The sequence below is a fragment of the Cuculus canorus genome, chromosome 20, assembly GCF_017976375.1.
Source record: "Cuculus canorus isolate bCucCan1 chromosome 20, bCucCan1.pri, whole genome shotgun sequence".
Taxonomy (NCBI): domain Eukaryota; kingdom Metazoa; phylum Chordata; class Aves; order Cuculiformes; family Cuculidae; genus Cuculus; species Cuculus canorus.
Genome location: NC_071420.1, coordinates 2,184,231 through 2,210,693, shown reverse-complemented (window position 1 = coordinate 2,210,693; position 26,463 = coordinate 2,184,231). Strand labels below are relative to the sequence as shown.

General features: G+C 44.0%; 1 protein-coding gene across 1 annotated transcript; it reads right to left on the bottom strand.

Annotated features, from left to right (window-relative positions):
* Positions 1 to 2,952: 2,952 nt before the first annotated feature.
* On the bottom strand, positions 2,953 to 26,193 carry PPM1D (protein phosphatase, Mg2+/Mn2+ dependent 1D). The gene is made up of 6 exons (XM_009567376.2): positions 25,834 to 26,193; positions 20,332 to 20,560; positions 17,801 to 17,925; positions 9,509 to 9,699; positions 8,471 to 8,713; positions 2,953 to 4,559 (listed from the first exon to the last, which is right to left on the bottom strand). The coding sequence occupies exons 1-6, from the start codon at positions 26,165 to 26,167 to the stop codon at positions 4,005 to 4,007; spliced, it is 1,677 nt and encodes a 558-aa protein (XP_009565671.2). The 5' UTR covers positions 26,168 to 26,193; the 3' UTR covers positions 2,953 to 4,004.
* Positions 26,194 to 26,463: the final 270 nt, after the last annotated feature.

Genomic DNA, 26,463 nt, shown 5'->3' with positions numbered 1-26,463 from the left:
AGGGTGGAAGGGTGGAAGGAGGAAAGGAAGGAAGGATGGATGGATGGATGGATGACGTGCCAAGGCAATCAGTGTGTGGCTTTCTCCGGTGGGGCAGCCACAGCAGGGTGACCAGTCTGGGCTTCTGTAAAGCCTTTCACACGGTTCCCTACATCATCCTTCTCTCTAAATGGGAGAGAGGTGCATTTGACGGGTGGACAGTGCAGTGGATAAGGAATTGATTGGATGGTCACATTCAGAGAGTAGTGGTCAACGGCTCCGAGTCCAGATAGAGACAAGTGGTGTCCCTCAGGGCTCTGTACTGGGACAGGTGCTGTTTAATATCATCATCAATGATATGGACAGAGAGGTTGAGGGCACCCTCAGCCAGTTTGCGGATAACACCGAGCTGAGTGGTGCAGTTGCCACACCGGAAGGACGGGATGTCATCCAGAGGGACCTGGACAGGCTGGAGAACCTCAGGAGGTTCAACAAGGCCAAGGGCGAGGTTCCACGCCTGGATCGGGGCGATCCCTGATTTCAAATACCGGATGGGGGATGATGCGATGGAGAGCAGCGTGAGGAGAAGGCCTCGGGGGCGCTGGGGATGAGAAGCTCGACAGGAGCCGGCAGCGTGCGCTCACAGCCCAGAAACCAACCGAGTCCCGGGCTGCATCCAAAGCAGCGCGGCCAGCAGGGAGGGAGTGGATTCTGCTCCTCTGCTCCTCTCTGGGGAGACCTCAGCTGGAGGACTGTGTCCAGTTCTGGAATCCTCAATTTAAGAAGGAGATGGAGCTGTTGGAGCGGGTCCAGAGGAGGCTATCAGGAGGCTGGAGCACCTTCCACGCGAGGACAGGCTGAGAGAGTTGGAGTTGTTCATCCTGGAGAAGAGAAGGCTCCGAGGAGACCTTAGAGTGACCTTCCAGTACCTGAAGGGGCTCCAGGAAAGCTGGAGAGGGGCTGTTCACAAAGGCTGTGGGGACAGGACGAGGGGGAACGGGTGTAAACTGGAGAGGGGCGGATTTACACTAAACATAAGGAGGAATTTCTTCATATAAGAGCGGGGAGGCCCTGGCCCAGGCTGCCCCATCCCCGGAAGGGCTCCAGGCCTTTCAGCTCTGATCCAGTGGGATGTGCCCCTGCCCGCGGTGGGACGGAGTGGGCGTTAAGGTCCTTTCCCGCCCAAACCCGTGGCTCCGCCATTGGCCCCGCCCCGCCCCGCGCAGTGGGGGGGCACTGGGGCTCAGCGGCGGCCGTGCGGGGCAGCGCCGACCGGGGCAACGCCCCCGCTGCGGGCACAAAGCCATTAGCAAAGGCGTTAATGAGCGCGGCTCTGCCCCGGCGGTACGGAACTGATGGAGCGGGCCCGGAGGAGGCCGCGAAGGTGATTCTGGAGCCCTTCTGCTCTGGGGACAGGCTGGGAGAGGGGGGGTGTTCAGCCTGGAGAGGAGAAGGGTGTAGGGAGACCTTAGAGCAGCTTCCAGTGCTGGAAGGGGCTCGGGGAAAGGTGGGGAGGGGCTTTCTGCGAGGGCATGGAGTGACAGGATGAGGGGCGATGGCTGTAAGGTGGAGGGGGGAAGATGTAGATTAGACCCTGGCACAGGTTGCCCAGGGAAGCTGTGGCTGCCCCATCCCTGGAGGGGTTCCAGGCCGGGATGGACGGGGCTGGAGCCCCTGATCCAGTGGGAGGTGTCCCTGCCCATGGCAGGGGAGTTGGAACTGGCTCATCTTCTATGTCCATCCCAACCCAAACCATTCTGTGAGTCTTCACCAAGCACCCGTGAGCAGCCCCTCTCAGTTCCTACCCCTCGAGGGACACTTCCAACCACGGCCACTCAGCTTCTCAGTTGCCCCACAGGAGAATTTTCCACTGGGAAAAAAACATTGCTGGAAGCTGCCACTACTTACTTTAGGAAGTGCAACGGGGTGATGGCGTCAGCACCTTGGTGGTGCACAACCGCATCCTTGCACATACTGGAGCTTTATTTCAGAAAGAAGCAGACCCCATCTCTCCCGAACGAGACGGCATTCACATCTTAGCAGTGAATTCTAACACCTCCCTGGTCTCAGCTTTGTAGTGATCTGTAGGTGGGCGAAGCACACACAGAAGTGAACTGCTGCCAGTTTGTATCAGCAGTTAAGTTTTTGTCTAGTGCAGAGGAACTTTGGATGTGTAACGCTCACCATCGTTCAGCAGGCTTCTCGGGAAAAGCAGTCCATTTTGTCACATTCATTACAAGTGATCCAAAGCTGACATCTGCCCCTCCAGCCAGACATATCCAAGATCAGAACTGCTGTGAGAAAGGTGGGAGAACAAGGCATGTATTTATAAACGCAGCAGAATTTGAGGAAAAAAGAAATTTTACTTTTCTATACAGCAAAATATCTGGGGAAATTGCTCTTTTTTTCTTTTGCATTTTTAAATGATAAGCAGCAACACAGATTCTCATTAACTAACATGTCACACTCACATCTTTATTGTGAGCGAGCGCACTTCAAAGGTGGAGTGGCCTGAGGTTAAAATGGACAACCACTGCCTGAGTTTCTTGCAAAGGTTGAGGCAGAGGTTTATATTTATACACACTCCCCCCACCTGTAAGGTATAATTTTATCAGTTGGAGTAAAACTTCATTAATGGGAAGTTACATACCATAGACACAGAAATAAATCCTTGAAGTATCCCGTTCCAACACACCATTACTTTCATCTTGTATGATAGCGTTGTATTCATAGCACAGATAAAAGAGAATTATACATTTTCAGAAAGTGTACGATGGTCTCTAAGATTTCTGTAACCACGGTAACACATATAGACAGCAGGGCCTGATTTCAACCTATGGTTTATTGTTTCAGCAGTAACAAATGAGATCCATAAAGAACCACCCTCACCCCGGAATAAAATACTGGCCTTTTACTTCCCATTAAAAAAAGAAAAAAAAAAAAAGCAGGTAGTATATTGCTACAGTTAAAGGCTCAGTCCACAGTGCCAGAATGTTTCACAATAAAACTGGAGGATGTCATTTCATAAGCTACGTGGTCTCAGTGAAGGTGAGAGTATTGGATTTCCAATGAATACAAAATAAATATCAATGTGCTCAGCAGATTCTAAGTTTGCAATCAAAAAATAAAAAGCACCCCCATCAAATTTTCATGTGTTTTATTTGAGTGAACATACACATGGTCCACATACTCCATGAAAATAGTCAAAATAATTTAAGAACATATGTTGAAAGGTATTAGCAGCACCATTGGTATTGGAATAGCAGAAAATTTATGCCTCCTGAGGGCATAGACTTATGCCTGGATAAAAATGCCATCATTTGTAAAAGGGGATGGGAATGGCTTTATGCAAGATGCTTTTGGGAGTTGGGAGTATTAAAACACACACTTTTTTTGCTAGATACTTTGACGATTAATGTTACAAAAAATACAACTAAATAAGATACTGCATAGTATTTTAATTAACACAAAGAAATTGACATTGAGCTGTGTAAAAGCAAGACTCAACATCTCTGCTTCCACATACATTTCATTTCTGAGTAGAGAAATCTAAAATTTAAAAACAAAATATAGACCTAGTGTATTCTCTAAAAGACACACTTGAGGTGGAACATATAGTACTACGAAAATACATATCTTCCATTCTGTTTAATAATTTACTTTAGTTAAAAAGTTGTGAAATCCTCATCACAAGAAGCGTATACAAATCCATGACTTTAGTAAATTAACAAAAAGGATTACTTGTTTTTTAAAACAAGGTTTAGCCCCGCTGTAACAATTATACAAGAAAGAGACTACATTTATATGAAGGAATACAAATTTACACACATTTTACAGTGACTTAAACCCTACACATCTACAAAATTCACAGTTATAATACAAGCAAGTACAAGGCTGGGATAAAGCTGTTTGATACCAAAAAAAGTTCCTACTTTAAAAAAAGATAAACAGGAAGAGTTTCAAGCTTCTGCACCAACTTTAAAATTCTAATCAGACCAAAACACGCTCCTTACACGAATGCCCCTTCAGCAAACGCAGACTGCTTTCCTGGGCGGGTGGAAGAGTGAGTTGCTGAGCTTCTTCTGGCCCCGCAGGCTGCGGCGCATCGTCAGCTTGCTGGAATTCTTGCGCTGCGGCGTTGCGGATATGCCTTCTGGGGGTACACCAAGGTTTCGACTCAGGCCACGTCTTGGCTTCTTCATAGCTGGGCCCGAGTTGGATTCTTCCAATGTCCTTTTAAAGTTCGCTGTGGGTGTCCTCTCTGCATCTTGGGCTTTTGTTTGGCCATTAGGAGACACCTTCAAGCCTTTTTGGTCCGTGCCTGAATTTGCAGAGTTGGAAGGGGACAGACTGACTGACAAACCATTACTGTAGGACTCGTGTATCCTCAAAGCCAATGCTTTGCCACACTTCTCTTCCTGTGGGCCCAAATCCTTCAGGGTTGCTCCCGACAAAGATAAATTGCTTTTGGCAATCTCGTTTGGCAGCTCTAAATATTTTTCTGAGATCACACTGCTGTGCATGAGTGGAGGAACAGGCTCAGAAGCATTCGGTCGTGGCCATGGATCGTCTTCTAAAAGCTGAGGGAACAGAAAAAAGTATTTAGGCATAAACACAGTGATTTCACCCACATCATTCTTTAGCGGGGAGACAAGTGTGTGACAGAAGATCTCTAAATCTTATAAAGGACAGGAAAATCCTACTTTGAAACAGAGCTATCTTCTCCACGCTGCGAGCTGGAAATGGATCCAGACTGCAGATCTGAACTTGGTACTTCAATGCTTTTATGAAGTTGGTGCACACATTTCAATCATCCAGTTTGCAAATGTCTCGTAATGGCAGACACATGATCTTTTCATTCAGGGGGCTGTTCAGACTTCCCCAGCCTGCCTACCTTCCTTTCTGCTGCTACACAACACTGAGGAAGCCGCATGCATCACATCTGCTGTTCAATCAACAAGCTGCATAGAAAGCAGTGCTCGCAATCCATCCTGTGATTGTCAGCAGCACCATTTTCCAGCACTCAGACCTGACTTCCCTCGCTCAGACACTGCGATATATGTACCTATATTGCCTCCGAAGGTTTGACACATCAGAGGGTCATGGACAATTAGGGCAAACAGCAGAAAAAAACCTTCTGGCCTTTGTTACATTTAGAAATCTTCGTTACTGCATAACCACATTATCAGGCAGACGGACAAGCTCTTCATCCTGACTGCATACAGAAGGGGAGGCACTGGGCAAAGCCATTCTAAAAAGTTATTTTGCTATTTGAAGTAACACATTTTATTGCCTAGTTTTATGCTCTACAACTTGGAAAGAAAGCAACACCATTCCTCAGGGCACACCTATCTGCTCCCATGAAGCACAGTTATTCTGTACATTGAAGAAAGGCTGCAGAACAGTGTCCTGAGAACCAGACATTTTCTAAGCTCCAACCCCACCTTCAGCTGCTCATCCCGTCTGCGGCCTTTGGTGGTTTTGCCTCATTTTCAAGTTTTACCAACAGGAAAATGGGGACAATACTTGTCCTCATTATCCACAGGGGGATTACAAAAATGAGTATTTGTGCAGTGCCCTGAAGATATGAATTAGGACCTTATTAAAGATTTAATTGTGAAGAAATCCCTAGTTACTCAGTGAGTCCTTCAAAAGTAAATTTCAAGGCCACATTACTCTACACGCGATCAATGTGAGGCAAATTACAATGACTTTGAAGAAAATAACATGCTGAAAACTCCAGCGCACACACAGCTCAGAGTAAGCCACTGTGACATCTCAGATGAATAAACAGATGCTGCTTTTGAAGTCACAACCCAGAACTTCACTTCCCCTTCAAGAACAGATCCATGACTCCTAAGAATTTCTGAAACATCTATTGCTAAGGTTTAATAACATGCTCTTCAAAAGAGAAAATCAGGTTTTTTTCTAGCATCTAGATGCTACCCTCTGCTCTCTGTGTGTAGATAAAACAATTTACATAATATTTTACTACATACAGCAAGCCAAGAGGGAAGACCTTTATGGCTGTTATTTTAGAGGTTGTGGTGAAGAAAAGCCATGTTTGAAACAGGAAAGCAACATCTGAAATTGTCTCCAGCCATGACTTAGGTTTTATGTTTTGATTGTGCAAGACACTTAATGCTGTGGCTCTCGTTGCCAATCTCTCTGGCATGGCACAAATAGCTGAAATTGGATAAGGCTGTGGGAAGCCAAATGAAGTCAGAGGACAGATTAAGCAGTGATGTAATGAAAAGTCAAACATGAACCACCAATTTAATTTCTCAAGAATCTAATCAATCAAATTTTATCACTGACCTCAGGAAGACTTCAATTAATTTGGTATTAGTAACTGTTGCCAGAAGGATATGCAATTAAGAAATACTTCTGTTTAATTGAGAGACTTAGATTTGGTCTCCATCCATCACCAAACTAATTGTTTTGGAAGGCAGTAGTAAAGAGCCAAGACTGTTCATGCTTTTTTCAGTTCTCTGAAGTTAACGGGCACATATCCCTTCCACTGCCACCAAATGAGTCCCAAATGCCTCAGTTATGTTTCACGTAATCTGAATTTTGAAGAAAACATGGAGCCAACCCCACTTGTGCATGCCCTGGATTTCACCCAGAAGGCTCCCATGACATCACGCTGCTACATAAACAAAAAGCCTGCAGTCCAGCCACTGCATAACCAAACCTCATAGCAAGAAGGTTTGCCTTCCACTGTGGCTCCTACCTAACTGATAAAACTTTGTACTGTGAAAAAGAAAACAACTACACCACCCTGAGTAATATCAAACATACCTACAGGTAACTACAAACTTCTTGTTTTGCAAAAAACCATCCACAGAGATGCAAATGCTAAACTATTTCATTTATTGTGATCTGCCTTGAGACATCAGTTTTGTTCTGAAGCGTCCTGGATTTTTTCTGACAGTACAGTGGTCTCTTCCTGTCTGTTCTCTTTTCAGCTGCCTTCTCAAGCTTCTTGTCTTCTGAAATATACAGGTTCTCTGTGAGGACAGTTGGATACTTGTTAAAGCAGACACCTCTCTATTACATTAATACTCTTAAAAAAAACAAGCACTAAAAAAAGGGATTTGTGTTTTCCAACTGGCAACACCAGTTCTATTTTAATCTAAAAGGAGAAACACTTTAGCATTGAACCAGAACTAATTCATACATATATTAACAACGAAGATCTGTAGGCAAAGTTTTCTTTCGGATTTTGCACATTAAGCAAAAAATAAAATAAGGCCTTATCTACACAGCAAACACCAGAATTCTAACTTGTCTAAAGTTTTGATCCCTTCATGGCCACCCCCTGCTGTGGTTTATCTGGATTCACATATCTCAGCTCACCAAATGTACTTAGATGGGGAGAGTGAACCTTAAAGCAGGGGGGTGAAAAAAAAAAAGTATTTTCACAAAGTCCTTATCCAGAAATGCTACTGCCTGGATATTCTGCAGTCAACATAGTTCGACACTTATTCAGTTATGACTGATAACAGATCACACACAAAACATATGGTACAACTTAGAAGTTTAAAACTACCTAGAATTCAAATAATTTTTCTCCACTCAAAGTTTTGCTAGATTTCAAGTTCTTCTGCTGTTTTTTGCTACTCTGGATGGAAGGGAAGGAGACAAAGGCTGAGCTTGCCATTTTATTAGCATTATTAGCTTGTTTCTACCAAGGGAATGCTAAGGACTCCCGTTCTAGTTTTTGCTTTCTTCTTACTTTGCCCAAAGGACAGTTATCCAAAAGATATTGCAGAACATCAAAGGACAGTTGCTTAAATCAGGAGCAGCTGGTAATTACTGAAACAAACATCCACTCATAACTGCACTCCTGTTCTTAGAGAAGAAAAGAAACCTGAACAGCTCTGCTTTGTGTTAATAGTTAAAACTTCTAACCTGAAGACAAGACCTGGTATGATGATGTCTTTTCCTCTAACAAAAAAGATTAAATCTAGCAAAGGAAGATCTGCCAATCCAGTAAGAAAACATTCTTTACAGCAATGTGTACTGGAATACACGAGCCGTAGGTTACCTAACATCACCATAGCCAAACAAACCCAAACCAAACCATGCCAAGATGAAGAAGATGCCCACAAGCAGCCTGCAGTTCCTCAGCTGTGCAACTCTGCAACTGCACAGCCAGGCAGAAAGAAACCATAGCCCAAAACTTACTCTCTAAGATGTGCTTCCCCCCCCCCGCCCCCTTTTTTAAGCCCTGCATCCCCACAGTCTGATTCCCTTCTAACTCTCTGCAGTTAAAACAAACACACAGCAACACTAAATGGTGGTTGAAGTTGACAGAACAGGACCTTCTAAAAGTATTATTTCTATCACCGGCGATGGCCGGTCCTACACATCACAGTAAGCTGTGTAAAAAGAAATTACTGCTGGGGAAGCAAAGGGAGATGGATACAGATTTAGTGGGCTCCCCACTCGAAAGTGGAACATGGAAAACACTAAAAACCACCATTACCTTTACAGGCGGGGTACAGCAGCGGGAGGGTGTCATGGCATTCGTATCAGGGCTGCTATAGCAGGGACTTTCTGCCAAGTTGAGATACAATTCTTCCTCATTTTCCAAGCTGCTTTTGCTGTCCTGCAATGGCGAGATGCAGATTACGATGGCACTAGTGTTATCTGCACGGAGCATGCGTTGCCTCCACCGGCCCAGCGCTCTGTTCACCAGCATTTTGGCACAAGACTGTCGGTGCTCTCCCTTTGTATTAGAAGAAAGGGACAGAAAAAGCAATCAGGTCCACTTTACTTTAGAAACAAAGATGGAGAGTTGAGGTGGCACAGCTTGAAATACATATTGGTATGTATCATGGTATGTATCATGTGATTAAAGTAGCTTGAGCCAGAAACACAAAACGAAACACTAGTTGAAATGCATCTTCTTAGTGAAATAGAACTTTAAAATCAGTTTATGGTAGAAATCGCATACATCCAAGTGCTTTACACCATAAAACTGATGCAATGACTCGCATAAATAGCCTGGTTGTAACACATCCTATGGTCTTTCTGAAAGTCTCTCAAGGGCTTCATGGACTGTTTATTACCCAATACTCAGAAGCATCACTATAGAAGGTCTTACTTTTGTAAGATAAACCAGAGAAGAATTTATTTCAGACTTCATACAAATCACATGAAAACCACTAAAGATTTGTCTGCATTGTAACATGTCTTAATAAGACATGAATTTTGGTTTTAGACAAGAGTTTGTATAACTTCCTTGAAGAAGGAACATGTTAGATAATCTTTATCACTCAGATACCATCCTGGTAGTTTAACTTCCCCAAAATGACAACCGAGTAACTTAAAGTTTAAGGTGCACTGTATCTGACACTATCAGCACAGCATCAGCCACATCGTAACACGCGCAAGTGGTGGCAAAACTATGACTATGCCTGAACACCTATGCCGTTGTCGGGTTCTTTCATCCATGTCAGACTAAATTTTTAGAGGAAAAAAGTACTCATTTTCTACAATAACCTAGAGCCACTGTTCTCACCGTGAAGTATTTTTTCTCCTCGTGATCCTGGCACATGGAGATGGCATCTTGAGGAGGGATCATGTTCCACAGCCCATCACTGCCAAGGATAATGTATTTGTGCTTCTGGGGATCAATTGTGTGCACACTAGTGTCGGGTTCAGGAGACACGACAAATTCACCACTGTAGAAGTCGTAGCTCCAAAGATCACCTAGTGAAGAAGAAAATGGTTTTTTGTTACATCACATGAAAATGGGAATCTTGGAAACCACAGAAGAGTGTTCCCACGAAAATAACTGCCACCAGTCTTAAGTCACCCACAGTAACACGAAGTAACTTCAGCACAATTACTGTTCAGTGGCTCCCACTTTCCAATAGTATTTATTACTATGTAGCAATTTAAATAAAAATACAATCAAACCAACCCATGTTTACAGAGGTTTCTCTCTTAAACACAGTCAGAAAAGGGGATAACAGAACAGATTGATACGTAGAACACAGTGAAATCTCTGTATCCAAATTACAACCTGAGAAACTAAAGCTCTCCTTAAACAGCAGTAAAACCTTACTCTGTTGAACCCACATCGAGCTTGCGTAAGTCTGCCGCCTTCCCAGTAACTGTACAGTTTAAACACTGGTGACAAAATCCTGACCTCTTGCATGGAGCACCACAAATGGTTTACAGCACCAGGCTGAGGCACAGAGGGATCACACCATACCTTTTTTCTCCCCAGTATCTCACACAGCATTAGACTTCAACCAGGGTGGTCCTGCCCTGCACACCCCAACAAGGTAAAATAAAGAACCAAAACCCAAAATAAAATCCCCAACTCTCCTGTTCCACAGAGCAGGAACAAAGGAAGAAGGCAAATTAATTAATTTCTCCTATTAATTTCTTCTCCCTACTCCTCCTCCTGCCACAGCATTAGCATCCCTTTCAAAGCCACACAGTGCTGTGTTAGAGCACCTTTCCAGCTGAACACCACAGGCCAAATTCTGGAGTTGGAAAAAAGCACACAAGTAGTGCCCAGGCTCCAGCAGAAAATGGGAGCAAAAGCCTCTTCCTTGGAAGGCCTCAATGCAGGGAACCTTCCTATTTTTATTCCTTCCTGCAACACGCAGGACTTTGGGGTCACCTATGGCCTAAACTGAATCCGAATGAGACATTTGAGTCAAATGGTTTGAGTGCTTCCTCCAAATCATCCTCCAGTAAAAACTCCTCCTACACAACTACTTTCTCTATTAATTTCCTTATCATTTATCAGGTGTATTTGAGAAAACAACTACTTCTAAGATTGGGCCTTCAAAGCAAGAATGGCATTACACTGTGGTAGCACCTCTATTTTTTAAGGCTAATAAATAGCTTCCTGTAGTGATAAACAACACCAAGAAAGATTATTATTGCAAGCACTGCTTAGATTTTTATGTGCAGAACACACGGCTTTAGAAGCAGAAGTATCAGTGTTGAAAAGCACGCAACAGCTCAAGAACTCCAGTTTAAGAGTAATGTTTTGTCAGGTTTTTTTCCTTTGCTTTTTACTAGCTTCAGAAAGCAAGGTAGCCTCCTTCCACACCCACCACCATCCTTTCACAAATAATAAATAAGCTTTTTGTGTCTTACTACTTCCTTCCCTTACCTTCGCCTCAAGCTATCTATGAGTTTAAAACTTCTGCAGAACAAGGAAATTCGATTACTCCGCTTCACCTTCACCATAGCGAGCCTGGACAGCCCATGCTCAGCAGAAAGCCAATTCACCTTCCTCGCAGCCACAGACAAACACGTGCTTCTAATAAGCAGTAACAAAGCCAAGCGTGCTTGTACAGAGGTGCACTCTCTCACCACAGACTCACAACAAGGCACGCCAGCTGGCACTGAGATCAAAATAAATACTGTAACAGAGACCTGAGCTCCAGAACAGCAATTATTGTACGTGGATTGCCACGAGAAGTCTTCACACGCCGAGTTCCTCACGTCACGTCTGTCACAGACAGAGCAGGTAAAATAAACAATAGTTTGGGATCGTACAATCACCAGATCTTGGAATCACTGGGAGCGATTTCCAACACACGTAGGATTTTTATGCTTATATTCGCTAGCGTTTTTTCACACACTTAGGAGGACTGACAAATTTTATTAGCTGAATCTTCTTTTTAATTAAAAATCCTGTGCTGTATGATAAAAATAACCTGACACTAATTTTGGTTCCTCAACATGCATGTCATCACACCCATCTGCTGCTCTTCCTGAGAAAACAGCTGAGTAATAACCACACTGATGCCAGCGAATCTTCCTCCAAGATAAAGAGGGCTACGCGTGGGGATAATAGGGAATATCACATTGGTTATAAAGCGGACTCCAAGGATTATAAACTTTCTGAAGGGCACACAAGAGATCCTGGGAACAACCACGATGAATTCACACCTCACAAATAACAGGCCCAGCCCCTAACCAGAAGCCCTGCCTTCCCAGCTGCCACTGAATGCCTTCTGACCTCCGTCTTCTCCACAAGGAGCTGCCCTTCTGAAGGCCATGGCACAACTATACACTGAGGAGTGGGCAAATCCACAGGAATGCATAGCTGACATGCCATGATTTGAGTTAGAACGGCTGCCAGACTAACTGATAACATCTTTGGGCAAATCCATGTGCAAATCTGCAACAAAGCCACACCTCTCTACAGTCCTATCAGCATTAAGAAAGAGAAAGAAAGAAAATTAGATGCCACAAGAGGAAAGCAATTTTCCCTGAAAAGAAATATTGAAGAGGAGGCAGCCTATTTCAAGGACTCACAGCTTCAAAGACCAAGTTTATTAGACACACTTTTTTTTGGCAAAATGCATTCAAATCATCTCAGTAGCATCACTTCTGTTAAAGCAGTATTCCAAGTTTGCTGTCAACATATAGCAAGAACCAAATCTCCAGGAGGTTTAATTTCAACTGTACTCAATCTATTCAGGGTCCAAAATTTCTAGGAAATGCACAGTAACTTGTTCTCCAAGCCCTGCAATGGAACAGCATTAAAGCCCCATCAGATATTGGCTGATCAAGTCCAGACAAGCCTGGAGCCACTGAAATCTGAATGGAGCTCTAGACATCGAACTGAAAAAAACACTAAGCTTTTATTCTTTGAGCCAGGGAAAAAATCCATTAAGCATATTTGAAGCCTGAGGGATATAAAAAAAAAAATCCATATTGTTCCTTCCTCAGCCTAGGAGGAAACTACCAGTAGAGATTGCCCTACGGAATGGGAAAATTGCCATCAGTCTCCCATAAACCTATGAAGTCAGACTGATTAAGCAGGCAAGTGATCCTCAGTCGGACAGTAGTGCATAGAGAGAACTTCACTTGAAGAATCATTCTCTTGGAGCCTTCAGCTCCAAGCCAGGAAAGGCAAACCCATGTCACTGAAGTGAGGTACTGCTTTTTTTCCTTATTTATTTTTCTAAAGGGCAGAGCACCACAGATTAAGTCCATGCTTTTTAGAGCTGCTGCATAGACAGAACACTAAGGTCAGCTGCACATAGTTCTCTGGCCAGCTGGAGAGCACAGCATCCACAGCAGCTGAGGAACGCATGACAAACTTGGGCAGAGTCACTTTATATGATATTCTCTGTCACAACTCTGACATGGAAAAAGAGGAAAGTAAGCCAGAAAAGTAGAGTACACTTTTCTCCACATGTTTCAAAGTGCTCTGAGATCTTTAATTCTGTCTCAAAGCAAGGAGACAGAGAAGCGACCCTCCAGCAGGCTGGGAAGCCAAGACAGCGAGATGATGTGATACGTCAAAGGCTAGTATTACAGAACTGGAATGCCAGGCTCTCAGACTTCCACTTTGTCAGCCAGACTATTTTTGTTCCAAATTAAAACCCAAACATTTATACAACTTAGCAATCTTATTCTCTAAAAGATAAGGAATACTTCTTTTGGGGTGAGGCTTGCATATTTCTTGGCCAAACCAAACAAATGGTATTAATGTTGTTCCTTCGGTATCTCACAGAAAAATTCTGCCTGTTTCTTAGCCATGACTCAAACCAGAATATACAGAGCTACAAAAAAGTTACATGGATCTAACAAAACAAAAAATAGATCTCTGAAACCATATACTAAAGGAACAGGAAACTTATTTAACTACCTATAGGAATATGTCAAAATATGTAGACCATCCTATCTGCTTACTATTACCTTTTAAAACAACATGAAAAACACTCAGCTGCTGCCAGGAAAGCAATTGAAGTCACAAACAAAACCACCCATCCTATAAGTAGACTGGATTGGATTAAGCCCCAAGCCGCCTTATAGCAAAAGTATGTTCAGAATTCATAAAAATCAAGTCCTTCCTTCATGTTTCTGGAGAATGCTCTTTTGAGTACAAAAATATCTTTTGGGTTTAATAGAGGAAAGAAAAATTTACTTTTATAAGCCAGTCCAAAACAAAAACCCAGTCTGATTAATCCCAGATCTTTTTAAATAAGAGTTTTACCCAAAAGGTCTGTTAGTACAAAGAAGATTTGCAGAACTTCCTTTCTTCCTTGTCAATGAGGCAGCACTGCTAGGAAGTGAGATAATTCTCAGCAAGACAGACAGCAACCACTGAAAACCACTCGGGCTGAGCTGGAGTGGAACAGGCTTCCACCAGAAGTCCTGGCAGGCGAGTCCTAGAGCCACAAGAGGGCACCTCTACAGCAGGCTAAAAATGAACACAACTCCATGTCCCATTCACACAATCCAGGAAGGATTACAGACACTTTAGTCTGAGGGATGGGTACAAAACTGAAGGTAGCAGCAAGCAGGAAAGTTACACAGAAGCACTTGAAGTTTAAAACTTACACTCCTCCTTTAGGAGTACTAATTTAGGACCTTCTTTTACATGCTGTTTCAGTCAAATCTGTTGAAAGAATGCCACCCTCAACACCCTCTACCAAGGAAAGCACAAGCAAAAGAAGAGTATTTCATGAACAAATTAAACAATTAATGGCATTTATAATGAAGAGTGAATTAAAAGCTCTTCACAAGGCAGTCTTCATGGTGATTCAACTCTTCTTGTACATTGGCAAAACCACAGGCAAGAGAAAAAAAGGTGTCTGTTCAGGGCTGTGCGAAAACACTGTGAGAGAAGTCTGCAAGAACTCATATGCAAAAGTACAAGTCAAGAGATAAAATAGCATGCAGAAAGCTACTCTATTTCTGGCCTTGCATTAAATCCTTCAAATTAATACTAAGGGGGGATTTCAAGGTTCAAAAGGCAATCCTAGACAGCATTTGTTTAGCTGAAGCCAAGGGGTAAAACAGAGAAAAGCACTGGCCAAATCTGGCTGAAGTTCTGCCTTTAGAAGCAAAGTGTGAAAACCCTCCTAACCCCTCATATAGGGATCTACTTGGATCATTTGAGGTCAGTCATACCCATTCCCTAGGGGTTTACAGTATGAACAGAGATGTTCACAAACTAACTGTGGCATCCAGCAAGCTGCTCTGGAAAACCACTTCCATACCACTGCCAGAAGTGACATTCTTGCAGCAGCGATATATCCAGCATTCACTGCTGGGGTACAGATCTCTCTTTAGGGGTCAGCAGGAAATTAATGTTCTTTAAATTCAATCCTGTATGGCAGAGGCCACTCCATGCAAACCACGGGAGTGAGGCTACTACAATTCTTACATAAAAGCAGGGGAAAAAAGTACCTCATGCTGCCACATGGATGAGTGGTTTAATTAACGGGTTCTTGGTTCACGTCTCAACATCAATTAAAAAAAAAACACCACACAAACAGCTACAATACTGCAAGGCAATCTCTTACATCCTAACACTTTTGACAGCTGCAGACCTTGGCCCTGTGATAGCTCCCTAGAAAAGGGGAGAAGGAGCAGGAGGGAAAAAAGCAGAAAGAAGATGTACTAGATTTAGACCTGAACCAATTCACCGAGAGATGCAGTATGATTTAAGACCTCATCAAGACCCATTTCTGCCATCACACCATACATCACCAGTCAACTTGACCAGGCTGGGCAGCAGCAGGGATATGAACTTCAACAGCAACTTCAGAAAACCACAATGAGTTCAAGTTAGACTCGCAGTCTACAAGACAAAAACAAACTTTACAAAACACACCTATGCCTCAAATTATACATTTTTTTACCAGATAATCTTCCCACTTTAAAGACTGTAAACTTACAACTCTGTTCCTCTCCACAGAGCTGAACAAAGCATTACGAGACTCCTGCTCTCCTACTAAAAATTGTCTAGTCTGGGATGTCTACAGGATTTCTACCAAGAACAATGACCAAGTTTGGACTTAGCAAAAAGACACCCTGTGCTAGATCTCAGTGGGATCGACTGAGTATTGGTAACCAGCATACGTCAACACAGACAGTTATTACTCTGCTTGGAGAGGCTCCAGCACAGCAGTGCCGTGCCAACCAGGGTAGCAACCTGGGAGCCAGCCAAGAGGTCTAAGCAGGCCTCAACAGCACAAACGTAAATGGCTTTAGTTGTGGTAGGTCTTTTGTAAGGAGCGTAAGGGGCACGTTGGCCTCAAAACGAAATAAAATCCTGTTTCCAAACTGTGAGCGTCTGTGCACCATCTGGGTGCTACCGAGCGAAGCAGCTGTGTTCCCTTTTCCAGGAGGTTTGTCATACCTCCTCAGAGCAGGACGTGAAGAGGCTGCGGAGGCTCCTTGAGCAAACACACACCAACACACTGTAAATCTGCCTCTCCACAATTTTAAGATGCCAAAGCTCTCTAAGTTTACAGATCTGCTAAGTTTTGAAACCAAGAATTCTTAAAAAGTGTTCTCATTTCTTGGACCTGAAACTCTCCAGTAATCCTCTTCATCCACGTAATGGGAAAGAATGCAATAGAGGACTAACAGATGCATCATTCCTGGAATTCCCATCTGCACAGAAAATCCAGCCACATAGTTCAACTTTCTGAGAGGAATTGGATCAAGCTATTTAGGCAAACAACAAACTCGCAATCATAGGAATGAAAGGTCCATCAAAATTAAGCATACACTTTATGTAACCTATGAGGAACAGGTCCCCTTTGGCAGAAAAGGGGAAGACAAATAGATTGTTCAGTGGATGATCTCTGCTAGTCACCTATTAACTCCAAAGGATTTACTCAGACTCTCAAGCCAGTTTGACCAACCATAAAATAAGCATCTATCTTGCAACAAAGACCTGGAAGACAGAGAAAAATGTCCACAAAACAAATATTTATTGAAAGACCACCATTCATCCACCTGTAGCTCCTCTCTCTTGCTATAAAGCCATCCTTTACAACATGAGTTATCACCACAAAATTCTTAACACTGGACAATCCCTGTGAAACAGACTGCACTGCCCTTGAAACAAGACACAGTAATGCCACGCCATTATCAAGACAACCACAGTCCCAGGAACAGACTGTCCCCACAACACACTGCCAGCTGGTCTAGGAACACTGACAACACTGTCAAGCTTGCCAAGAAAATATTAAGTCACAGGACAGTTTTCACAGGTGAAAATATACCACGTTTCCATAAATCAAACCTACACTGGGTATGTCTGGATAGAGAAGTCTTCAGTGTGGCAAAAAAAAAGGAAGGAAATAACATGGACTGAGAAGATTGGAATTCTGCAATGAAATTTAAGGAAAAAACTGATGATAAAACACTAACATTCACAGCGCAAGAGGTATCCATGGATTAAGTTATGAAATAGTTCCCAAAACCCATTCATAACAAGTCTGCTACATATGTCTTTGTCGTCTGAGTAAGAGTTCCTCAGAGATAGTTCCCCATTACCAGTACTCTTGCAAAGGCAAGTCATAGATAAAACACAGCCATGACTTTCACCCCTTTGTTCACTGTGTGCTGTCTTGAAAGAAACAGATTCACTACAGAAGGAAGACCAAAGTAATTCATATGCTATGCAGCAAAACTTACTCTTGCCACTGCCTAGTCAAAAGTTACAGCCCCTTTACTTCACACTAAGAAAAAGATGAACGTGCTCTCCATCTTGGAGACACACACTGCTTTGTGCATTTTAATTCGCAACAGAAATGTATTACCATCCTCAAAAGACTGAGATAGAAAATGCTGCACACTGCAGGGAGAGTCCTTCACTCACCACTGACACCTTCTACAGCTTTATACGAAAAATCAAATCTATATTATATTAAAAAATACTTTTAAAAGGTCCAGATTTTCACAAGGCTTTGTAGTCAGGGTAAGCAAGCAAATCCCTCTAAATTATATGCTCCGGCAAAATCAGGTATAACTCCATTATGTTGGCCTGGATGCAGCCATGTCCTACTTTCCAAACACGACTTACCGAGTGCTCTAGCAACTGCCAGGAACGGAATCTGGTCAATGATGGTGCTGCGGCGCACAGGGCCATTGTGAGTCAGACGAGGTCTCTTCCAAACAACACGATTCACACCAGACTTGTTGATCACACTAAAACCATCAGAAAGTGGCAGAGGTTAAAGGAGAATGGAAAAGAGAGCATCAAAGTTAGTTTCAATGACACAAAACCAGTTAGATATGCAAATATGCAGCCAATAAAAACAGCACCCTCAGGGAAGTCTACAGCACAATCAAATATTTCAAAACACATGGTACCGCTTAGGCAGTTTCATTCCATATTAAGCCAAAGGGGAAAGTGAGAGATGAAGAGCAGAAAGGAGAAAAAAAAAAGCAGAGGAACAAAGACCTGGGAGAAATTCTCACTGGCTGCATTCACCAGATGCAAGACTAGCTTTTTATCTGTTGAATAAAGAGCAAAACTGATTTTGCTTTCCTCAGATGAAGACCATCAACATCAACTCACTCCAGCGGAAACATCATGCAGCTCCTCCTTCAGTTTTCTCCATCTGCCAAAGTTTGGCAGTAAAGGGCAGCATAATACAGTTGGAAAAAAAGAAAGAGCAGCCTTCGGTAGGGATTTCCTTCATGGCACACCAACAAGGCAGAGATAAAAGAGGAACTGTACATAGCTGCTATATGCTGAAAGCAGCAGATAATATCCAAACAGCAGAGCTGTTTCTTCCTAACTTGAATATTAACACCTGCTCTAAAGGACCAAGCATTGGTTTAGTTCTCCCAAACAGCATTAGGTCAAAGGAGATGCTGCAGAGCAAGCACATGGGGCAGCTGTTATCAAGTAGGGGAGGCAGGAAAGAATTAAGAACAGATAGTATGAGCTATTAAGAAAGAAAAGACAATGAATAAAGGATCTACCAAAGCTTGGTCCCAAGCAAGTTAAGACCTAGACACTTAAAAGCTCACTTTTATCCAAGGAACAGCCATTGGTAATTAGAAACTGAGCAGGTCTGGAACGGCCTCAAGATTCCTCTTTCTGAAGCTTTTCAAGATGCGCTTGCTGAGACTTCAAAGACCTTAACAACACAGTCAAGTTGAACTCCATCCTTCTCCATGCACAGTGCGGCAAAGTCACAAAATCCACATCCTAAAAATTGCTCGCACTCACTTGTTGAACTAATGGGCACACAAAGCTAACTTCAGTCATTAACAGAAAAGACACCTCATCCCACACTCGGAGATTGTTATTTGGAAAGTATTATTTTTACCCAAAGATTCAGTTATGCTCTCCCATTCGGTTTTCCCAACTGGCTCTCATGAACAAGACTACTCACTCCTACCCAATTTGTCTGCAATAGCCTGCAACAGGGAAAAAAGTAGGAGCACCAGTAAAAATAAAGATATTTTAAAAAAGAAATTAACCATTCCTGTTGATCCAAAGTTCCAGGGAATGTTTCTTAGAAGCTTCAGTGACGTTCAATCTCTGCGATACACAGCCTGGACACCTACACATTTACAAGTACTGACCCAGCACAACTGCAACTTTCTCTTTCTGAAAAGCTGCCATCCCTGACAGCCAACTGACCAACTTCCACCTGCTAGAGATGAAGTGGTCTAAGGGTAAATGAGCTGACAGGGTTCTCGAATGATGTCAACAGGAAAACCTTCCATGATCTCTGCCTCTGAACTGCTCAGGAAGGGAAACTGTGCCCATCCATCTGGTGCAGTACTGCACAATGAAAAAACACAGTGCTCCTGCGAAGCTACGCCACATGCAAGCCCTGAGCTTTGTCTCAAAACATTACTGCCATCTGACAAATCCACTTGCTTTCCTATTCAGTCACAGGGAACACACCAACTACAACCTGGAGATGTTCTAACATCTGCCAGCTCCTGACAGTGAGGAAATTACTTTTGCAAAGGTATGTGTTGAAATGCAGTATTCTAACATTTAACAATCACAGAAAATACACTATCTAGTTTTAAATCTAAGGTTTTCTTCATGCGCCTTAACACAAAGCTTCGAAGAGCCCACTCAACAGCTGCCACTGTCACCTCAAGAACAATGCAGAATGCATGAGAAGTATTTTGTGTCAAAATTGCTGGTTTTCCACCATTTGACAGAATGGATTACAGAGCTTGTAATATTAGCCATACGGAAAGGCAATTCCCCCCCCAGATTCCTCAGATTTTAATGAAAAATAGGTTGAATATCAGTATTTCCACTTACAAAGTTTTCAGTGAACATTTAGAACTGTAATCACACCCCAGGTGCTTAGGAAGCCACCAGGAAATTAAAATTATTTCTTATACCACAAGCCACTAGCAAAAAGCACAACAGTACAACAATGGACCACTATAACTTATTCCCAACAAGCCAGAAAAATAACAGAGCACATATAGAAAAGAATTATAAACAGACTGAGATTTACTGCCTTGCTTGCCCCACCCCACAAACAAGCAAGCTTAAGTCAAGTTCAGGCAGAAAGACACAAATCGCACCCAGAGATGGACCCTGAAGTAAAAAGCACGGAGAGTTACCTGCCCCCAAGGCCTTCAATTCTCTCCCTTTCTTTAGGAAGTTCTGGCTTGTGGTCCTGTGTCACCTCCACAGCTCTCACAAAGTCATCTTTAGGGTCATCCTGGACTCCGAGCACCACTCCTGAATCACCAACGTGAGCGACATACATCTTTGACCCGCGGATAATTACCACGCTGGCAGTAGTTCCCGATGTGCTTGGGAGACCCGTCATGGTCTTCGGCCACTCTGCTGCAGGGAGGAAAAAAAAAGCAAATAATACAAGCTACAATTTTAATTCTGTGGAACTGGCAACGTTTTGCATATCAAGATGAAGGGTGTGTCACAGAGCCTTGCATACCATTACAATACAGAGCAAAATTAACCATAGCATGGCCAGGCAAAGCAGTGCCCACAGGTCCCCTTCACTTCCTCAACATCACACCCCTAGCTACAGCTTAAATTGGCACATATATACAGGGCCAGTATCCAGTGCACTGAGATACAAGCGAAAAAAAAACCCTAACAGGCCGAAGAAGTGTTGTCTCAAGATCTACTGTTCACCTCCCTGTCTAAAGGGGTAGAACCCTGTCATAAATCAGGTCATTTTGTCTGAATGTTTGACTGGCAATCAGGCCAGTCTCAGGCCTTCTGACCTGCCCCAGAAGGAAAAAAAATGACACTTTACTTCTATATATTGAACAACATTTTAAGTTGAACAGAATCTCAACTGTTTTATTCACATTTTCCTTCAGAGAGCTGAGTAATGCAGACTATTTAAGTATGCTATCCATAACCCAATAAAGATTCTTCTGCAGAAGCTATCCCTTGAATTCAGAACAATAAAATACTTACACCAGAATACTAATATATATTGAGGGAAAAGTTAAATCTCAACTGCTTTGCCCTAAAAACATTTAGGTTAACTTCCTGCTACGCTGCTCTCCCCATTTACATCCAAGTTTCTCTTTCATGCCATTTTTTTTTCTTTGTGTCTACACACCCAAGTTCTTCTTCTTCCAAAGCTCTACAAAATGACTGAGACAACAACCAGTTCAGCAAGATCAGCCACACCAGTCCTCTTCCCTGCTTCAGCACCCTCAGCAAAGAGAATTGAAGGTCCCAGCTATCGGCCAATTTCAACTGTCAACAGCAACCTCATGTTTCTTCTTCACTGCACCCACTCATGTCTTCAGACAACCTCAGAAGGGAGAGCCATCTCCTTGTCACATTTTATCTTCTGCACTTCACAAGTTGCGTTCACACGGCACAATATAAAAATTCCACTGTGATACACACTCTGTTTGCAGGGAACACCCAAGCTAGACTGCCAAAGCAGACAAAACCAACAAAAGCAAAACACAATTAGGCCATCCCCTCCATGAAAATACAATTATAACATTCTAAAGTCTTCGGCAGACCCAAAAGATTAGGAACTTAAGTTCTAGTGCCACTGAACAATGTTCAGCTGCCCGAGGCAAGGAAGAGAATAGGTGGAAGATATGCTGGAGGAGAACTATACAGGCAGTGTAAGGATAAAAGCTGCACTCCCTCACTGGGAACTACCAAGATATCCAGCATAATGTAAATGTTTAACATGGAGTTCTAGCTTTGTGCTCTACACAGTAAACTAAACTTGCTCCCTACCAGTAGCTTTATTTCAAGAACACAAATAGTCAGCTTATTGCAAGTACTTTGTCTGGCAATTTTAACTGTGGGTACTAAATCTAACACATTACAAATGGAAAGCAAATGAGGGAGGAAGCCAAGAGGTAATGAGGATTTCAACCGTGCACTTAAAATGCAAGCTGCAACTAATGAGTTTCTGTCAGTGTAACGACCCCTCAATAACAATAAAATATATTAGAGTCAAATCAGTCTTCATGGGAATGAAGAGCAGAGACCGAAATTACCCACTCCTGAGAAAAAAAGCATACAGCAGCCTCAGATCTGAGGCACCAATGGAACTAGAGATGAGATCTGCCCACCAGCAAGTGATTTTGGTTCATGCTTTGCCCCTATTTAGAGATAAATATGCAGCATGACACAGTCCTTCCTTTTCATCTTCCTCTCTGTTAACAAGAGTGTCAAAACTCCCGGGCTTTCTTCAGAGACTCGAAGTCACTTACACAACTTGCAGTTACCCCTTTTACCCTTCTGTTGGAGGGGCTGGAAAGTGGGGAGGAATTTGTTTAAAACAAACTGTTACATCAAAATATGGATCCCATACCTGGATACCACATCTGTAACAGATAAAAACATTCTACTACAGTCTAAAAAGCAAGTTCACTTACAATGGTTGGTGTGATCTGAAACACACACTGCTCCAAAATGCATTTGTAGAAGTTCTGCTTCTTTTTGAGAATGATTCCAAATTTTTCTGGGAATCCAAAATTGCTAAAGTATATATTTCATTTCTGTTCCACTGGGTTTATGCTTAAGGCAAACCACAGTACCTTGTTTCAAATCAGTTTGATTCTAAAACTCTAAGTTATTAAACCTTAAAAAAAATAAATGGTATATGAACTCTTAATACAATAGACTCTAAAATGTTTACATTATGCTGAAAATTTGCATCGCCTTAAATGGTCTAGGTCCTTTTGGGATAAGAATACATGCATATTTCTAAGAATAATCCTGAAATTATGACTTTCCAGCGACAACTACAAACCCTCTTGTTACTACCCAAGAGATGAAAATATTACTTGACTTTTATTGCTTCAATTAAATTTAATGGGAAGAGTTACAACCAAAGCAGAACTATGCAAATCTTTCTAAAGTATAACTGGTAACGCTGAAAAAAAAAAAACGAATAGTATTAAGGTAAACACACTATTTAAAAACAGGCTCTTGGCTATTCAAATAAAGAATTACCAAATATATAAACCTATGCAACCCTCAGTAAGGTCACATCAAAATCTGGGACCTCCCAAGTATGTTTCCTGTAAATACCTTTCCTACCACTGTAGAAACAGGCTTAAAGTAAGAACTTTTTTCCCAGAAGCTCTTTAGCACACAGAGAATTTTATTACTATATAAATGAACACGAAAAATTATCAGCAATGACAAAGGGGTATTTTATGGTTTAATTATTCCTGTACTCTTATCATAGAGACATTTCCCGTCTATCCCAGGACATGGCCACTTGGTTCTTGGGAGCTGTGGGGTCATCCCAACAGAGCAGCTGAGCATGAACTTCTCTTCCAATGGCCTTTAACAGGAAGCAGTGAAGACTCCATCCTTTACACCAAAATCCAAACCATCCTCTTGCCCTCATTTCAAGACACCAAACATCCCATCTCCCTTTCACAGCCACAGTGTCACCAATACCCAGTGAAACATGTGCTCCATATATGACAATAAGGAAAACTATCTACTGTAGAATTTGCACTGGGATTCCATAACATCACATGCGAAGCGATAAACTAGATATAGTAATGCTTTTGTCCCACAAAACTCTAGCTGTTACATGCACGCAGCAGAAATCGGTCAGACCAAATCTGCTGTAGAAGAATCAAATGTAGAAGTTTGCTATATAGCCTGCCTAAAACTGTCATCAAATGCTCATTGTCAGAGCTATTTTGTTCCTCACAACAATTTAAATTGGTTTCACAACCCAACTATTATTTACTGAACACTCATTACTAAAGTAGCATTTCCCACATTCTGTCACTTCACCCCACCTCTCTTCATTTTTCATAAACATCGCTACAGTGACAACAGATCAGGGATAACACAACCAGACAGGTGAACTACTTATCCTTCCCCCCCCATAACATCTTCCCTTATTCACACTTATTTCTCCTTTTAGCGCAACACTGCAGCGCAGGAGGTTATGCACCGCTCATCACTCCTTCCCCAGCATTAGAGACTGTGGTCAAGTTCTGCTGCTTCTAAAATTCACACCCTTTCCTTTCTGTTCAATATCTGTGTGCCCTCAACCTTGCCATTCTTTCCACCATATCTTTTCAAGCATCTCACACTTGCACAACTTCTCTATTTTGCTATTCAAGAAAAAGGAAAACGAAACTGTTTTGACAGCGTAACCCCCCTGAGTCAAGTATGAGTCACTATGTGGAAACACCACGGTGCTGTAAGGCAATTCTTGCTTTTCACGTTTGCCTCTCAAACCCAACTGTCAGTATTGCAGTCGATGTTTTTGATCCGGTTTTACTGCGTCTCACTCCTGCCTGCCTGCATACGCTGTTCACTGTTTTTATGTTCTCCTCCTTCTGGGGCTTTTGAATATGTAAATGCATACACAACACACACTACACATCACAAACAAACAACAGCCAAATTCCAACTAAGCCATAACCACCTTACAAACCACAAAAAAAGTCCCTCTCAGAAGCTCCATTCCACAGTCTCATGTATCTCAGGGAGAAGGCACAGTCCAACAGTGATCTCTGCCACCTGGCCCGGCATTCTCCTCTCCTTTATCCTCACCTATTTAGGAGCCTAACTCCTATCCTACTGCAGTTATGCAACCAATCCACATAATCAACAGGATATCGAGCGTGTTTTCTGTTTTGGCCGGTGCTCTGCATACTTCCTACCGCTCAAACGATAAAATGAGTGAACAATTACCCATTACGGAATAGTCACATTTTGAATCCTTCCATCAGGACTCCATAGAAACAGTGGGAATCAAGGGACAGCTACAAAAACGAAGTCCTAGACACTTAAGGAACAGGTTTGTTTGGGTTTGGGTTTTTTTTCCCCTCCTTCCTCGTGACAGTCTGGGCATGGGAAATCTAAGGAGGACATCTATGCAGTTCTCCAAGGGAACAAGATGAAGATCCCCCTCCAATGAACTGGAGGTCCAACACCCTGATAACAAACTGCAGCTCTACAATCACACCACCACCCACGAAGCACAGTCGTCTTACAACGCTCCTTCACTTTCTGATTCCCTCTTTTCTCCTGCTCTCCAGTTTTTTGTTTTACCGCACTTCTCGAACCCCATCCCGAGCGGAGATGGACGGGGGCTTTGGAGCAAGCAACTCACAATAGTGCGGGGGAGAGGAAGGGGAGAACGGGGCAGCGAAAACTGGAACGTCCCGAGAAGAGAGGCTATGTCAGGGAGGGCAGGGGGGTTGCAGCCCCTTCACCCCGCACCGCGGGGGGCCGGGAAGGAGAAGGGGAGCCCCGGGCTGAGAGGGAGGGAGAGAGGGGGAGCCCAGGGCAGAGAGAGGGAGAGAGGGAAGGGGGAACCCAGGGCAGAGAAAGGGAGAGAGGGAAGGGGGAGCCCAGGGCAGAGAGAGGGAGAGAGGGAAGGGGGAGCCCAGGGCAGAGAGAGGGAGAGAGGGAAGGGGGAGCCCAGGGCAGAGAAAGGGAGAGAGGGAAGGGGGAGCCCAGGGCAGAGAAAGGGAGAGAGGGAAGGGGGAGCCCAGGGCAGAGAGAGGGAGAGAGGGAAGGGGGAGCCCAGGGCAGAGAGGGGAAGGGAAGCGAATCCCGGGGCAGAGGAGGGGGCTGCAGGGGGTGCCGGGGGCAGGGAAGGGCTCTCACCGCCCGTGACTTACGCAGCTTTTTCCACATGGCGCGGTGGCAGGCGATGAAGCCCTTGCGCAGGGCCGCGCACACCTCGGCCGGCTCGGAGGAACAGAAGCCTTTCTGCTTCTTGATGAAAGCCCAGAGGTTCTCCCGGGCGAACTGGGCCGCCTCCCGCCCGCCGTGCCCGTCGCACACGGCGAAGAAAGCGACGGAGCGGCGGCGCGCGGGGCCGGGGGGGTTCGCCGCTCCGCCTTTGTGCGCGGGCGGCTCGGGCTCCACCACGATGTGGGTCACGTCCTCCATGTATTTCCTGCCGCCTTGGTCCGAGTACACGCTCACCCCCAGCGAGAACGGCCCCGCCATGGGGGGGGGGGGGGGGGGAGGTTCGGCGCCCGCCGCTCCCGCCCGCGACCGCTCCCCGCCCGCCGCCGAACCAGCGCTGACGTCGGCGGCGCCGCTCCAGCACTGCCCCCCCCGCAGCGGCGGCCGCTGCGCAGCGCTCCCTACCGGCCCCCCCGGGAAACGCGGCGGAAGGGGCGGGGAGCGCCCCGCGGCGCCCCCTGCCGGCCGGCACCGGGCACGGAGCGGCAGAGCCGATAGACCACTCGCTCGCGGAGCCGTACAAGTTTGGGTTGGAAAGGACCGTAAAGGTAACCTAG